General features: G+C 37.0%; 1 protein-coding gene across 3 annotated transcripts in view; it reads right to left on the reverse strand.

Annotated features, from left to right (window-relative positions):
* Positions 1-18,211, reverse strand: part of PMS1 (PMS1 homolog 1, mismatch repair system component) — an 87,978-nt gene that overhangs the window by 18,147 nt on the left and 51,620 nt on the right. For all 3 annotated transcript variants that reach the window (XM_008065714.2, XM_021716365.1, XM_021716366.1), the window contains 4 exons: positions 11,248-11,364; positions 3,058-3,180; positions 2,352-2,495; positions 1,306-2,192 (listed from right to left, as the gene is read on the reverse strand). In XM_008065714.2, the coding sequence (XP_008063905.1) occupies positions 1,306-2,192; positions 2,352-2,495; positions 3,058-3,180; positions 11,248-11,364 (1,271 nt within the window). The remainder of the gene's footprint in view (positions 1-1,305; positions 2,193-2,351; positions 2,496-3,057; positions 3,181-11,247; positions 11,365-18,211) is intronic.

The following is an 18,211-nucleotide window of genomic DNA, read 5'->3' on the forward strand; positions in this document are numbered from 1 at the left end:
CCACTCACCTCAGCCTCCCAAAGGCGGGATTACAGGCTGACCCACCGAGCCCGGCATGGTTATCTTTAAAACACAAGTATCTTTATCATTTAGAGTTACATACTGAAATATTTATGAAATAGATATTATGCCTATGATTTGCTTCAAAATAAAAAAGGGGAACAAAAGTGAGTGGAGAAATGAATAAATCAGGACTGTTCATGAGATGATGGCTGGTAAAACGGGGTAATTAATTCATTGTACTGTTTTATCTACTTTTGTGTGTGCTGAGCAAAAAAACAACTATCGCTACTAAAAAAAGTGGGGAAAAAGGCTGAAGAGAAAAACTAATCTATGAAAGCTTTCTGTATTGATGTTAATAGTGGTTTTTATAATATAAAATTGACAGTGTCTTTATAAGATTGAATGCACTAATGAAAAAATGAAAGCAGGCTAAGTATCCATGTAGTTTATCATTAAATATAAACTCTGGATGATGGATTTCATTAACTTTTTTTTCATATTGACATAGTATTGAGACACTTTAGATAAAATACATGATTGAAGGTATAATTAATTCTACTCTTTCATTTTCAGGTGGGCTAGATCACTCAAAGCATAGTATTTAATGTTTATTAAGTGTCTTAAGCCAATTTAAAACACTCATCATATTATTTGGAAGACTTATTCAGATAATCTGATTTAAAGATGGCAAGTAATATATTAATCAAAAATGAATCAATTCATCTATCTACACACCAAAAAAACCCCACTATAATTTACATTATAATAAATCAAAAACCTTATAAGCAAGCCTTAAGTTAGGCTGAGTAGGGACAGTATTAACACCACTAAATTGAATCTACAACAATAATACAAGTTTTTCTTTTATGTTACATATTTTAAAGTCCAATTTAAGAAAGGGAATAATCAGGATATTAAAAACATCATGGTTATCATTGTTCTATTGCAAAGGCTTAAAAAACGTTCTACCATAGAAAAGTTCTTAAATATTAAACAAAAAACAAATAGAAGAGAATGATGGTTTGAAATTGAGAAGATGAATGGAAAACCTTTAACCACAAACTTAATAAATCAGAAAGCAGTTAAGGCTTGTACCAAACAAAAAACAACGCCCTTCCCAACAAAAAAACCAAATTAACAACAAAAAAAGTGATATCAAAAAGGTGCTCTCGCCAAGCCAGAGGCATTTTCCATTCTTCATTTCCATAAATAAGAAGTTAAAAAACTTTTAAACCAACCAGTGAGTCATATAGGATGGAAACAACTGAACATTCAGGTCACATGCAAGTTCTGGAAACTTACTTCAGTTTTTCCTCTTCACTCAATGTATTCCACAGTTCTTTAATTTGTAATGTTGCATCCTCTAAACTGGTATTAGGATTTTCTGTGAGAAACTGAGCACGATGATCTTGAACAAAAAGGGCACTCGCTGACATGGGTTTCTTGATTACTCGATTGCTAATTAAATCATAAGCTGTAAGTTGTCCAGATTTGTTATCTATCACATTTGTTTTTTTGTTACAAGGACCTTCACTGAGATTCTTTTGTTCAGGGCTTGAGTGATTACTGCTACTTACTTTATATGCTAAACTTTTTTGAGGCACTAAAATTTTTACAGGTTCAATATTCTCTCCCACTGAATTTTTAAGTACATTTCCCTTGCTCCAATCATCTGCACAAATTTTCAAAGACTTTTCAAGAACTCCTTCTTCTTCATTTTCCCCACTCTCATCTATATGGCCTTTATTGCTATTTTCTGGTTTGGTGTGCTTAACAGAACCTACAAAACACGTTTCATTGTATTCACTCTGGGTATTCTCCCATGATAAATTACTCATTAAAATTTCTTGAAATGCATCTCTAGTATTCTTATCAATGCTGGAATTTTCACAACTAACATGACAATCATGATGGTCACCAACACCTATCTGGTCTTTTAAGCCATCATCAGTGTTTTTTCCAGATTCATCATTAGGCACATCACTTTGGAAAGGAATGGTTGAAGTATCAACATTTGGATAATTATTTCCAGATGATTCCATATTAAAAAGTACATCTGTTTCTGCTGTTTTACTAAAAACCATGTCAGCTGAGAAAACATCTGTTTTTTTATTTTCATAAGAATTTGTACTAGGTAGTGGTCCATAACAAGCTGTCATCAGATTTTCAAGAGCAATTAAAACAGATTCCTAAAAATATAAATTAACAAATGTTAGGGGAAATTATATGAATACACAAAATTTAAAATAAAAAATATAAACAAGCAAATCTTGTTTTATGTGAAAAGAGATACAAATATATAAGTTCATAAAGAGCATGAATTAATACAAACATCTGAAAAAAGTTACCTTATTCTGTAATAACACTTGACTTTTATCTGGTGTTAAATTTATATCCACATCAGCTGTAGGAACATCAATTTTCAGAAAGAAAATGGGATACAAACGAGTAGATTCCTTCAGGCATTTCAGATTGTAATAATGTCGGATTAACTAGAAACGTATGTAATGAATAAAAGATAAAAATAATATTTAAATAAAGAAGTATTACCAATCTTAAAATACCACCAAAAGGAGCATACTGACCTGAGAAACTGAGTGGATATAACTGCTTAATAGTAAAAGCAATACCACAGAGGTGATACTCGTTTGGAGGCCTTGAACGTAAATGAAGCACAAGCATTCATAAGATGTACAAATATCCAACGCAATTAGCCTCATGATTAAAAACCATAGTGTCATGGAAGTTCTGAAGGCCTGGAGTTCAAATCAAAACTCTTAACTTCCTGGCTACATGGTCTAATAAAGACATCTAGCATTTGTTTCCTCACTATAAATGGGGACAGTAATATATTCCAGAATTGCTGTGAAGAGTAAAAGAGATACCATATATAAAATATTTAGCATGACGCTTAATACATGATAGCATATCTCTTGTTCTGTTTTTCTTATTTTAGAGAAAATTCTTAGGAGTAGTACTTGTTACAATTTGACAAATGACAGAGCTAGTTTTTAATTTCTGATCCAAGGAACATTTTTTTCCAAGAAAGATTACCTTTAAGATGTCTTTTTGATGTATTGGTCGACTATTTATAAAGATGAAACTCCTTTCTGAGGTTGAAAGACTTGTGAGAGAGTGGTCTGCATCATACTTTGGAAGAAATCCACTTAGATAAATCTATAATTATAAGAAATAGGTATAAAATAAGCAATATCAATAATGTGTTCCATAGGTTTGGCTACATACAGCAAATCAAAAGTCATAAAAAATTAAAAAACATTTTATTCTTAAGGTCTAAAGAGTCATATACTTCCTGATGAAAATGTCTCAAGCATTATTAATACGGAAGCATGCTAACCTGGTATTGTCTGCCTCTAATTCTCCTTTAGCAACTCTAAGGAAAATTGGTTTTTATACAATTGTCATGAATGGTTATTCTTTCACCCTCTGCTCAACCATATCTTTCTGTCTTTTAAAATTTTATTTCTGACTGGGCTTGGTGGCTCACACCTATAATCCCAGCACTTTGGGAGGTGAGAGGATTGCCTGAGCCTACGGGTTCAAGACCAGCCTGGGCAACTTCACAAGACCTCATCTCTACAATAAATCAAAAAATTAGCCAGGCATGGTGGGTATGCCGATAGTTCCAGCTACTTGGAAGGCTGAGGCGGAAGGATTGCCTGAGCCCAGTAGGTCAAGGCTGCAGTGGCGATGAGCATGCCACTGCACTCTAGCTTGGGAGACAGAGTAAGACTGCAACTCAAAAAAAAAAAAAAAATTATTTCCTCACATTGTGACTTTTCTCTGGCTGGCTGTCCTTTTCTTTTTAACTATCTTTTCCTATATATATGCTATAAAGCCAATCTTATTAGGTGCTCATTTCCAAGTTTAAAAAAATGTCTTTTGCTCTGAATTAACTTCCTCAGGGCTAAATATTGATTACACTATTGTACTTTATCTTCATTTTTGTTAAGAAAACCTTTCTGTAACATTTTTGATTTGTATGTTATCTTTCTTTTTTAGTCTACATAAAGAGGAGGGAGAAAATGACAAGAGAGAAGAAAGAGATATCCAAAGGACTCAGGGAGGGAACATGCTCCTGTTTTATCATTATATAATTGACACAGCTGAAGACAATACGGCGAACTTAAAGAATATAGGATAGCCAGATTGACAAGGTATGAAACCCAGTTCCACTACTTGCTATGTGATTTTTGGTTAAGTTATTGAAAACAGACTTTAAAAAATTCCCTATCAGAAACAGCTGGAACTAGATGTGTTAGTAATCTGTCAAGGAACACCAATAGTAAAATTTTAGCTTAGGTAAAGAAAAGCAAGTCAGCAGAGGTGCTATTTTTAGTTAGGCAGAAACCACAAGGTTCCTTATCAACACAGCCTGTAGGGTGCCACCTATGTGTATGGTTATCCCTGCCCTTGGAAATGAGCGTTTAAGGAGATGCATTACCAATTTTAGAACACTAAGTGCATTATTGTCATAGTGCCAAATTGTGCCAATTTGAAAAAATAATATATCTAGATAATCCATTACAAAATGATACTGCTTAATTAACTGCAATACTTCACAGCATTTATAAATGGTCGTATAATTTACCAGGAAACATGAGACCCTTCTTAAAGCACCTGCTGGGCATCAGGGAGAGTCTGTTTAGCCTCTGAAAGACTTACTGGGTTTGTGGATTCATGTTAGATTTAAGTTGGATTAAAGTCTGTTTTGAATAAAAAAAGAATAAATAATAAAATGAAGGAAAAAAAGATAATATTGCCAGTGATTTCCTTTCACACCATCTTGGTTGACCATTGAATAATTACTATTACTCCCAAATACAGAGCTTTAAGAATGGTTTGGGATAATCTTAAGAACTAACAAATTATGTTTAAGTCATATGAAAAAAGCAAAATAAAACAGTAAAGTCATAAAATACTGTAAAAAGTGACAATCAGGTTAGTTCACAGAAAAATAACCTGAGACCAAATTGCTGCAACAAAATTAAAAATTAGATACACTTTACAAACTTCTGTACCCAAGAATTCCTCAACCTAAAAAAAGCAAAACAAAAATCAAAGGCAAAATACAAATACCTCTCCCCAGTTGCTTCTCAACTATGGGCCCCCTCTCTTCTTCCCTTCACCTCCAATCCCCTATAAACAGGCTTCTACTTAAATGACCCCCTCCAGTAGACACTACTCAGCCCCTCTCTTATTTGACTCTCTGCAACCCCTGATGCCAATGACAACTTTCTCCTTTGCGAAGCATTTCACTGCATGAATCTGTTTCAGTCCTCTCTTTTGGTCTTTCTGCTTCCTCTTTGTCACTTCCTCTTCAGTCTGGTTTGCTGCTTTCTCTCCTTTTCCTTACTGACTCCTTACCTACTATAAATGATGATGGTCCTTCTGAGTTCCATCATCAGGCCCTTTTTTCTTGCTCTCTAGTTACTCTTCCTGAGTAATTTCATTCACTCTATAGTTTCAACAACTACCCATACACCAGTGAGGCTAAGATACAGATGTAGAGTTGCTATTTCTTTCACGCCCAAATGTTTACTATCTTCAACTGGCTGTCACAAATTCTCAATCTCATCACACTCAAAACTTGATATAAGATTTTATCCCACTTCTACCCTGCTGTCCAGTTGGCTCCTCCTGTATTCCTTTACCATAATAAAGGGCCCAGTTGTGTACTTAGTCTGTTAAACCCATATTCTCTTCTCTATTTTGATTATATTGATGTAACGCTGACTGTTCTTCTAACACGAATCTTTCTCCTCTTTCAGTAAATCTCTACAACACCATAAAGTTACATTTCTAAAGTATTAATTTAAGTAGTTCTGGTCAGGATAGTGGAACAAGTTCATGTGGAAATTTCCTCCTCCTCCATCCCAACTGCAAATATATCGCAGTGATAAACTTTGAAAAAAAAGATAAACGCATAGATGTTATTACAAAACATTTAACAGGGAGTGATAGCTAAAGTCAAAAGCCCTATGTGCACTAGGATCAGAAACAAAATGTGTCAGCTGGAAATTATATTCTGGTATGGAAATAAGGACAGAAAACACCCCATTCAAGGCAGGGGATTGAAATCAGTCTTTCCATTTAAAATAGAGGGCTCATATAGCACCTTCCCTCCAAAAAAGAGATGTTTAAAAATACTGTTGCCACTGTCTGGAGCTGTTTGCCAGGCTCACAGGAAAGAATGGAGACAACTCCAAAACCGAGAACAAGGCTAAGCCAAGCTGGCTAGGAAAAGGGGTTTGTAAAATCTTGGCAGGATGAGAGGCATGAATTACTAATATAACACCTGGTTTTGAATTGAGGCTGAGGAGGGAGGTAACTGCCAAAATATGGGAAGGGAAGGAAAGGTGGGGTGAAGAAAAACAAAGCAACAAAAACAATAAAACTGCATTCAAGATGATTTTGCAAATTAAAATTTCAACACATACAGAATTATGGAGAATGAGAGAATTTCTCAGAAAAATAGAAATAATAGAACAATATGAAAAGGACTGAAATTAGTATGTTTAACATGCTTTTTAAAAAGTAAAAAGAACATCCACTAAAAAAACAGAAGGTAGAGAAATTAAAACTGGTAGCTATACATCAAGTTTAAAAGAGAAGAATATAAAAATAAATTCTGAATTCTAACAAAATATATAGCTTTGGTAATAAAAATCAGGCAGTACTGAGGAATTCACTCAGAACTTAACACTGAATGATACAGAAGTACAAATATCAAAGAGAAGACATTTCAAGAAGGATAATTGAGGAGCTCCAGCAGCCAACAAAGCCACGATGGGAAATGCTGAACAAAAGTCACTAGAGCAGTGGCCCAGTTGAGACCACTACCCATAATTAGGGGAGTTTTCCTATGTGGGGTCCCTGTAGATAAAAATAAAAGTACCTTCATATTATGGGAAGAGATATATAAAGATTATCTATACCCAAGGTTCCCTATGGCCAATAGATCTGCCATTCCAGTCCGACGAAGGGGACTTGGTGGCCAAGTTGCACAACTTTAAGGTATGTAATGAGTACAGAAGAGGGAACAACCACTAACAATTGGAAAACTCAAGATTGCTTTTGGCAAGGGATGAGAAGGGGCTCAAAGAATTCCCGATATAGGACAAATCCCGATCAACCATACAAACTCCAAAAGCATGGAGTGGTGATGGGTAACTGGTGGCAACATAAATAAAATACCTATTTAGACACAGTTAAAAAAAATAGAAGAAGGATTTGGTTAAATGATCACTCTCACTAGAGAGACACTCAAAATTTTATCTTTCTTATAGCCCATGGAACTGGAACATTAATACGTGCTTTCCAAACTCACCCATTCCTTCATGCAAAAATAACAACATGTGCCAGGCATAGTGGTGTATATACAGACGTAGCACCCTGGGAGGTGGAGGCAAAAGAACTGCATGAGCCCAGGGGTTCGAGACCAGCTTGGGCAACTTGGCGAGACCATGTCTCTACAATAAAATTAAAAATTAGATGGGTGTGGTGGCACACACCTGTAGTGCCAGCTACTTGAAAGGCTGAGGCAGAAGGATTGCCTGAACCCAGCAGGTTGAGGCTGTGGTAGCTGTGAGCATGCCACTGTACTCCAACCCGGGTGACAGAGAGAGACTCTGACCCCTGCTCCCCCAAAAACCACATGGAGGTGCAGGAAAATACTGCTATCTATGGTGGACTACTAGGATTCTTTATGCAAGTCTATCTCAAGATATGAGATTCAATGAGCAAGCATAGATTTGGCCATATATCTCAAAACAGATTGGAGAAAAGAATTCCCAATACAAGACTAATTCATGTGATAGTTCCATCCACACATGAAATGACAGGTGACCAAGGTCTAGATGGGTATTTTCATATTTGAATGTGAACCTGGAGACCTTGTTAAAATGTAGATTCTGATTCAGTGGATCTGGGATGAAGCCTAAGATTATTTTTAATAAGCTTCCAGATGATGCCAACACTGGCAACACTAGACTAAGTTATGACAGCTAGAATACTGGGAGCATGACACAGATAACAAGTCTAAGCTGCCCAGGTTACCCTACAGACAACAAAGTCCCATGAAGCTACAGAGAACCCATGGGAATTTAGATGACACCCTTACCATCCCAAATCAGCTACACTAACCAGTCTAAGGTAGCACTAGAATGTGTCAAAACTATTAAACAGCTCTTTAGGGCTGCCTGAATTGTCCCTCAGGCAGAGAGAACTCTAAGTATTAATAGAGCACAAGCTTCCATCCAAGACTTTAATAAGATGATAATAACTAAGAACTGCGAAGAGAATGGGAGGGGAACCAATAACAGAAGAGTTTTCAACAAATTATTAAAAACACAGAGTAGAACAGAGACACCAACTGTTTAGCATACCTCCAGAGAGCCTTCAAGTATAAAGTCAGCAGACAAATAACAAAAAAGAAAAGGATTCTTCTAGAACTGAGTTGGTTTAAAATTATGTTTAATTTCCATGAGTATTTATTATCTTATTGCTTTTTCATGACATCTTATTGTTTCATGGATACAAACCTTGAGTCCTGTTTTTTTAAAAAAATTATTTCTTAAATAATTTCTATTTCTTAGGAGGTCAAATTTCAAGGTACAAATTTCAGCATCAGGTGTGTATGTCTCTCAGAGGTAAATATTAAACTATGACTCCACCTTAGATGTTGTGTAACATGAAGACAAGAGTTTAAAATGGCAAGACGACATCCTGAAATATGTTTACACCATGTAGGTTCCTTTATAGAAATAAATTAGTCGATGGTTTAAAAAAAAAAAACTTCTAAAAGGAAACTAAATAAGGATCATGACTCATTAACCCATTACAATTAACGTAACTTTATGCTAGAAGTAAAAAAAAAGAAAAAGATGAAGGAAGGGAGCAGAGGGGAGGGAGAAAGAGTAAACGCGTTTCCTCAGAAGAACCAGGACAGCAAGTCAGGGTGCGGTGTGCAGATCAAGTCCTTACCCCATATGGCACTAATGATTCTCCCAGACTCTTGAAACAGGACTGGGAACCGAACTTTGACTACTCAGCATTCAAGTGGAAACTGACAGTCACTAAGCCCAGCTACAAACAACATGTTCCCAATTAGATTTTCTGTTCATAGCGAGAGACAAGAAAAAAGAGGGGAAAAAAGAGACCTGAAAAGAAAAACAAAACCTGGCCTCCTAAGAAACAGAAATTATTTAAGAAATAATTGAAAAAGGAAAACAAGACTCAGGGGTTTGTATCCATAAAACAATAAGATATCATGAAAAAGCAATAAGACAATAAATACTCTTGGAAATTAAACATAATTTTAAACCAAAAATACAATAGAAGGGTTAAAAGACAATGAGATCTCTCAAAACTTACAGAAAAAGATGGAAAACTTGAGGAAAAATCGGAGAAAAATTAGAGAAGGTCCTAATTAACAATAGAGAGTATGATTTAAAAAACAGAAATTATCAAAGTGATAATGGATGGAGGAATATAACATAGGGCTAAGAAAAAAAACGAGTCTTCACATTCAAAGGGTCTACATCATGTGCTCAGCACAATAAAAAATAAATGATACAAGACACACACTTAGACACATTCTTGCAAGGATGAAGGAGAGACCTTAACTTTCAGAGGAAAAAAGTATCATCTAGAAAGAAAGTAGAATGAATTAATCTGCCTGTCAGCAAGTATTGGATGGTAAAAAATACTCAATAATCTTCAAAGTTCTAAAGAAAAATTATTTTCAATCTAAAAGTCTATGTCTATCAAACTATCAATAAGAGAAAATGCAAAATGAAGACATACTCAGACATAATAAGTTTTATTTATTTAAAAAAAATTTCAGATACAGAGTCTCATTTCATCACCCAGGCTGGAGTGCAGTAGCATGATCACAGCATACTGTAACCTCAAGCTCCTGGGCTCAAGCAACCCTTCCGATTCAGCCTCCCAAGTAGCTGGGACTATAGGCATGTGCTACCAGACCCAGCTGATTTTTTTATTTTTTGTAGAGATGAGGGTCTTCCTATGTTGCCCAGGCTGGTCTCAAACTCCTGGCCTCAAGTGGTCCTCCTGCCTCTCAGGCTCCCAAAGCCTGAGTTTACAGGCATTGGCCACCATGCTTGGCAAGTTACCTCTCAAGTTCCCTCTTTCTGTGGAAGTTATTTAAAGATGTACCTCAGACAAATGAGAATTGAATGCCAAGAAAGGGGGAGGCATGACATACAAGAAATAATGGAACCAACCAGTATTCCTATGAAAAGAAATCCCAGGATGAGATTTAGGCAGAAGGCCTATGACATAAACAATCCAAATAGAAATAAGTGGGGTCTAAGAACAACGACTTTGAAAAGATAGGATGGAATAGGTTGCCAGCTAAAGGCAGAATGACTAAAGGAGTTAGATTTTATCGCTGACACTGAAGAAGACTTCTTCATTTAAAAATAAAAAAGAAAACTTTTGGAAGTCCCAGAAAAAGCAAAAAACCAAAGAAAAGCATGATGAATTCTGAGTAACTGATGAGAGTATAAGAAAGAAGATTCCATTTAATTAGGACACTAGGAATATCCTCATACGTATAAGAGATAAAATAATGGATCCGTAGAGGGGAAATGTAATTCTAGCATAAACCAGGATCTGAATGAAGACTATTATAGTCATAATAATGTATAGTCTATGTAAGTTTTCAACATTTAGAATCAATCTTCAGACAAAAGATATAAAACTTAAAAAATGGCTACATAAGAAACTAAGCTATTAAGCATGAAAATATAAAAGCATCGCTGACAAGACCGAAGGAATAAAGTGCAAATAATAGGAAGAGGTGTTAATAGCCTCATCCAGCATTAGAGACAGTCAAAAAAGCACTATCTGTACCTGATAGGTCAAGAAAAGGAAGTTGGAGTTATCTATTTAGGAGAAAGGTGAAAAGAGAATAAGCAAGCATAACTCATTTTCTTTCATAGTAGAAAGAGATAGGATTCTAAGTTTAAAATTATTTTTAAAAAAATTTACGTAAGCAACAAAGAGCAAATATAAAAAGGGAATCAGGGCCAAAGAAGAGATTTAATGAAAGTTCTATATGTATTTTCCTTTTTTACCTTACATACATATTTGATAAAAATGTTAGAAGAAAAGCTTTTTACTACCCCACCCCAAAGGGAAATATTTCAGCAGCTTCATTGGTAATTCAGAATTATGAAAAAACATTTTGTTGTATACCTGAGATTCTTCAGAGTGGCACTGAAAGGGTTCCATGTTGCCCATCACAGCAGTCCCCAGAACCGACATGAGAGCCATCTTGTGATCTGATACTCTGGTTTTCTGCCAAATAACTGTCTAGGAACAAAACAGCACAGACAACTCTTAACACAATGTAGATTTACTAAACTCAAGAGCTCAGTATTTTAGTTCTATATTTAGCATTTATCCCCAACTTAAATTTTCAAAGTCATTTAGAAAAGATTCATGAGGTATAAAGTCTGACAGACCCAACTCTGGCTCTGAATTTTAGAAGCTGCATATGTTGCAGTATATACTCTACTTAATTTCCCTTTACCTCAGTTTTATACTCTAAACAAGAGTTCTGAGTTGTCTGAAGATGCAAATCCACAGGTGAGCACATGGTCAAACTAGTGTGAAATTCCTTGAGAAATCAATCAGTACAGATACAATTCATTCATTCAACAAATATTCACTTGGCATCTCCTAAGTCCTGAGAAAATGTGCAAAAGGCTCAGAGGAGAAAACATGTATCAATATTCAAGGTGCAGGCAGAAAAAGAAGACACAGAAGAAGTGGCCACAGAGGTAGAAACAGCAGCAGGAGAGTGTGGTGCACAGAATAGAACTTTTAAAAGAAAGTAGTTGTCACATATGTCCAATGTCCAGCTTGTAAGGTAAGAACAGTGATGTGGTTACTGGATTTAGCAATTAGGAGGGTGAGAGTGCAGGAGAAGTAGATGGAACCAAATCTCAGTGATTTGGACGTGACTATGGGGAAGACATAAAAAGGTGAACCTAGACAGATGTTTCCAAAATTCTAGTTGGGAAGTTCAAGCAGATAGGAAATAACTGGAGGCAGGAATAAAACACACTTGGCTAGGAAGCAGAAAGGGAACAGCACTCTAGGAAGTAGGTTTGTAGATGCAATGGCTGGAGGCTGAGAAAGTTCCTCTTTGTTCTATAATGCAGAAAAGAGATTCATATGGTTTTCTAATTGGCATGTTAGGAATAGCAGTGAAGGAGATCACATCCATAATCTCCTGGAGCAAGAGACAATAATCATTGACTCTGCTTATTGATCTGTGCCATCTGTAAACCACTTTGTTATTAAAGTCTTAAAGTGCAAACTGCTTGGGAAAACAGAGATAGGGTAACAACTATTCAATATGACAAATCACTGTGTTTATTGTAGCAGAAAGATGCTTTGCCTATTCCCAAAGTTTTATTGATGCCAGATAGGAGCTACAATTTATAAAGAACTTATTACTTATTAGGTACTACTGTCCTAGAAACTACTAATTTCCATAACCGTTTCAGGTAGTTATTACCTCATTTTATAGATGAGGAAAGTGAAGCTCAAAGAAACTGATTTACACAAAGAAACATAGTAGGTCATAGCACCAAGATTTATACCCAATTATTCTGGCTCTAAACTTTTCACTCTTTTTATTTTGCCAACATGTCTCCTCTCTTTAGTCAGAACGATATTTTAGAACCAACGCTGGACCCTAACTGGGAATTCTGAAAAAGAAAAAGGACTGGCAAATGCATTTTTCACCTTTGATTATCCTCCATGGCCATGTGATACAGAGAAAGGAGATAACCAGAGAAAAGTTAGGCAGACACACAGGGCAGGTCCCTTGGTAACAATGTAGCGAACTACCCCTCAAGTCTCTCCCCTGATACATCACGTTGGTAAACAAGGTTCCCTGTGAGCCTCTCAAGGTAGAGCTTAAGTACTCACTGCTGGAATAGAAAAAACGACCAATCAGTTCACCATTCCTCCTGCTGATTGGTCCTCAGTACTGACCAATCAGCACAGCTAATGCCGACAAATCAGCTCACAGCTAGTGCTAGCCAATTGCCTCAGTCTTAGGGCTATATAAGTATCAGATATCTGCTCCAAACTGGCAACCCCCTTGGGTGCCCTCCTACTGTGGGAGCTTTTCTGTCCTCTCAATAAATCCTGATTTCTCACTTCCAACTGTCTGTGTCCCTCATTCCTCCTGGGCTCCAGACAAGAGCCCCAACCTGAAGAGTTGCAGAAGATCATCAGAACAGAAGAGCCATGTACCTTGGAGGCTGGCTTGTCAGCCAGTGGAGCTGACAGAACCGCGAAAGCTGCTGGAACAAGGTATGACTCCAAAGCTGAGACACTTCTAGGGGCTGCAACACTCTCAAGGTTTGGCTAGCCAGCCCATTATAGCCAACACTCCGGGGGCTAGACTTGCCAGCCACCAAATCAGCAACACTCTCAGAGTTTGGCTTGCCAGCCCATTAGAGCCAACACTTCTGGTGTTAGGCTTACCAGCCTTTCTGGAGCTTGGCTGGCCAACCCATTGAGCTGATATTCTCAAAGTCCAGGCTGACCTGAAAAATCCATATCAATATGCTTTGTAATCTCCAATTACCTTGGGGTACCCATGAATTTACAAACAAAATTATGTTTAACCTAGACAGATAAATAATATGCCTTTAAAAGAAGAGTAAGGAAGTAAAATTGGGGTTCCCAAATCAAATAAATGACATCAGAATAGTAAAGTCTAAGAACATTGAGAGCTACTATCCTAGCATCCTAAAGTTAGCTTTGAGAATGCAGTTGTTGTTTACAACCTTAATCTTACTGTGAGGATCCTTATTCCTAAGGATTTCTAAATTCCCAATAATTCATATTCATTAATACTCATATATAGATATGCAATAATTAGTCCCAAAATTCACAGCAAGATGGCAGAGCTAAGAAAATATTCAGGCATTCTTCCATCCTAAATTTCAATTTTTCACTACCTACTATTGTTTTGAAAGTGACCTGTATTAGAAAAAAGACATTAAGTATGTTAAATTAGGTTTAGCCTAAAGCTGCCTCCTTACATATTTTAGGTTCATTCTAAGGGTTTTTCGACACATAGTGAAATGCAACCTAACTGGATATATAAATAGACTGAAAGTTGTACCAATCACAAAGTTTCAGCCAATCACAGCCAACTATTCAAAACCATGTTCAAATAAGGCAAACTATCAAGATATAAATACCTAGTTGTTTCTGTACCCTGCTTCTGTTTTCTGTATGCCACTTTCCTCTTTTTATCCATAAAATTATCTAACCATGTGGCAGCACCCAAGTCACTCTGAATCTATCCTCGTTCTGGGTGCTGCTTCATTAACAAATAGTTCTTTGGTCAATTAAACTGTTTAATTTGCCGAAAGTTTTTCTTTTAACAAATACATAAAATCAAACTATAAAAATAAATTATATTATATATAATATATATATTATAAAAATAAGGTATAGGTTCAATATGAATACTGTATTTCTAAACAAAATATTATGGTATATCATGTTATCTACATTTATACTCAAAGGTCAATGAAGCAGACTATTTAAAATTGCAACTGCTCCAGGAAACATGGGATGCAGAGTCATCACAAGTCTTTTTCAATTCTTTAATTTCAACTCATACTATAACATAAAAACACTCTGGCTAATTTAACATTTTGGAAGAAACTCATTTTCAGTTTGTTCAATAAATACTTATTGTGCACCTACTTTATACCAGATTCCATGCTAACAGCTGGGAATATAAAGGTAAAAGGGCAAGGTTCCAGTGTTTTTTTGTGTGTGTGTGTTGGAGTCTTACTCTGTCACCCAGACTGGAGTACAGTGGCCGCTCCTGGCCACCGCAGCCTCGACCTGGGGCTCCAGCGATCCTTCCGCCTCAGCCTTCCAAGTATCTGGAACTACAGGTGTGTGCTACCATGCCTGGCTAATTTTTTTGATTTATTGTAGAGATGAGGTCTTGCCAAGTTGCCCAGGCGGGTCTCGAACCCGTGGGCTCAGGCAATTCACTCACCTCGGCCTCCCAAAGCATGGGATTACAGGCTGAGCCACCGAGCCCGGCTAGTTTTTTGCTTTCTGAGTCGGGGTCTCATTCTGTTGCCTAGGCATGAGTGCAGTAGCACAATCATGGCTCACTGAAGCCTTGACCTCCTGAGCTCAGGCGATCCTTCCTCACCTTGGCCTCCCAAGTAGCTGGGACTACAGGCGCATGCCACCATATCCAGCTAAGTTTTTGATTTTTTTTTTGTAGAGATGAGGTCTCTCTATGTTGTCTAAGCTGGTCTTGAGCTCCTGGGCTCAAGCAATCCTTGGGCCTCGATCTCCCAAAGTACTGGGATTACAGGTGTGAGCCACCGCATCTGGCATGGTACTAGTTCTTAAGGAGCTAAAAACATAAAACAAAACCAAGATATATAAGGCGATTATAATATATTATGAAAACTATTAAAAAACACAATGGGAGTACTGTTGAAGAAAATTAAGTCAGCTGCACAGAAAAGCCCCATGTGTGATGAGATTTCAAAGAAGTAGTTTGCCTCTCAGACAAATCACAGGAAGCACATTCCTGACAAACAGAACAGCACATGCAAAAGCATGAAAGTATGGAGAGAAAGCCTTGCTGGAGATGACGCCAGACAGACAGAAGCAAAATCATAAATATCCAGCATACCATGCAAAGTACTTGATAGTTTCTTTTACGTGCAATGCAGAGTCACTGGGAGACTACCATGATCAGATATGGATGTCAGAAATCTTTGGCAAGAATGACTTAATGAGAACTGAAACTTCAGCAATATGGATTTTTATAAAGTGTAACTGTATTTAACCAACTCAGAGGTTCTCAACTTGTACTGAAAACATGCAAAATGGATGACATTTACATTCACAAAATATTTTCACAGGTGATCTGTGGACTGTAATTTCTGGTGCACTAGCTTTAATACTACTGCTTTCTCTTCCACTTGTAAAAGTTCAGTGGAATGCAAATCGGTGAAAGTGATATTTACAGGACTATTCTTCTAGTTTTTCTTTAAGATAAAAACTATTTGCAAACATTAGTACTTTACCAATATAAACACACTGTGGTGAAGAATCACCTGGCTAACACACTGGTAAGAGGGAAAGAAAAGATAGGGACAGAATAAGGGATATGAAATAGTCTTGCTGTGGTTTGATGAATGACTACATGTGGGGAAAAAAAAAAAAAGGAAGAACCATCTACACCTCCCAGTCTTCAGACCCGGGAAATGGGAATGATACTAGCATCACTTACCAAGACAGGAAACCCAGAAAAGCTGGTTTGGTGGCAGGAGGGTGATGAGTTCAGCTTGTTCAGCATTGAATCCCTGGTACCAAGAACACTGCTAGACACCCAGTAGGGCCCATTAAACACTCATGTGTTAAAGGGATGCACAAACAAATACTTTTTTCTAAGGAAGAGTAACCCCAGTAGAGTTGAAAACTAGCTCTTTGTTTTTAAAGATTAAGAACTGGTTGTTACACCGCTAGACCTGTTAAAAATTATAGTCTTTGTCCACTTCTTTAAGAGATCCAAAGCAATCTCTTTTCCTTTCTTTCTTTTCTTTTTTGAGTTGGAGTCTCACTCCGTCACCTAGGGCGCAGTGCAGCAGCATGCTCATGGCCACTGCAGCCTTGACCTGCTGGGCTCAGGCAGTCCTTCCAAGTAGCTGGAACTACTGGTATGTGCCAGTACACCAAGCTAATTTTTTGATTTACTGTAGAGACGAGGTCTCACCAAGTTGCCAAGGCTGGTCTCCAATCTGTGGGCTCAGGCAATCCTCTTGCCTCCACCTTCCAAAGTGCTGGAATTACAGGCATGAGCCACTGTGTCCAACTCTTTCTTTCTTTTTAATATAAAGTTTTGTTGTTGTTGTTTTTGACAGGGTCTCACTCTGTTGCCCAGGCTGGAGTGCAGTGACACAATCATGGCTCCACCTCCTGGGCTCAGGCCATCCTCTTGCCTTTTTTAAAATTTTTATCTTAAACTCCTGGGCTCAAGCAATCCTCCCGCCTTAGCATCCTAAAGTACTGTGATTACAGGTGTGAGTTACCATGCCCAGCTGTAATATAACAGTTTTACTAAGGTAAAATTCATATAACATACAATTTACCCCCTCCCCCTTTCTTTTTTCTTAAACACTAGACATTTATTTTCTCGCAGTCCTAGAAGTTGGAACTCTAAGATCAGGATGCCAGCATGGTTGGGTTCCCACAAGACTCCTATCCCTGCCTTGCAGATGGCTGCCTCCCTGCTGTGCCTTCAAACAGTGGAGAGAGCCAACTCACCCATTTTAAGTTTACAACTCAATGGTTTGGAGTTAATTACAGAGCTGTGCAACCACCATCACAAGCTAATCTTACCACAATGTTACCACTCCAAAAAAGAATCGTGTATCCATTAGCAATGACTCCTATTTTCTGTCTCTATAAAATTTGCCTACTTTGGGTATTTCATACAAACAGAATCATACACTATGTAGTAGTCTTTTGTAACTGCCTTCTTTCACTTAGCATAACATTTTCAAGCTTTATTCATGTTATATCAGTATTTCATTCCTTTTACTAGTTGAATGAGACAGTCTGTTGTTTGGATATATATTTGAATTATCCTTCAATTGATGAACATTTGAGTTGCTTCCTCTTTTTGGCTATTATAAATGATGCTGCTATAAAAATTCACATCCAAGTTTTTGCGGGACATATGTTTTCATTTCTCTTGAGTGTATACCTAGGAGTGGAGATGCTGGGTCACATAGTAACTCTATGTCTAATTTTTTGAACAACTGTCAAAGGGTAATCTTTGCCTACATGTGCACTTAAGCCTCTAAAAAGGCAAAGCAGTGCTGGCTTCTTCTATTATGGCTATTGTTTTAAGCTAGCCAGTAGCTAGGGATTTCAGAAACAATATTCAAAATAACAGAAAGTAAATCAGGTTCTGAAGAATCTGCAACTATATAGGAATGAAATTTCCCCTGCTTCATACTTTCCACATCAGAGGTTCCTTATAACAAGGCATAGTTAAGCAATAAAATCTTATTCACAAAAAATTGTACCTCTTTTAAGCAATACTAGCTCTCTGATATTGATATATCTTTAAAATAAA

Source organism: Carlito syrichta, unplaced genomic scaffold, assembly GCF_000164805.1.
Source record: "Carlito syrichta isolate Samal-C Ts95f unplaced genomic scaffold, Tarsius_syrichta-2.0.1 Scaffold308799, whole genome shotgun sequence".
NCBI lineage: Eukaryota > Metazoa > Chordata > Mammalia > Primates > Tarsiidae > Carlito > Carlito syrichta.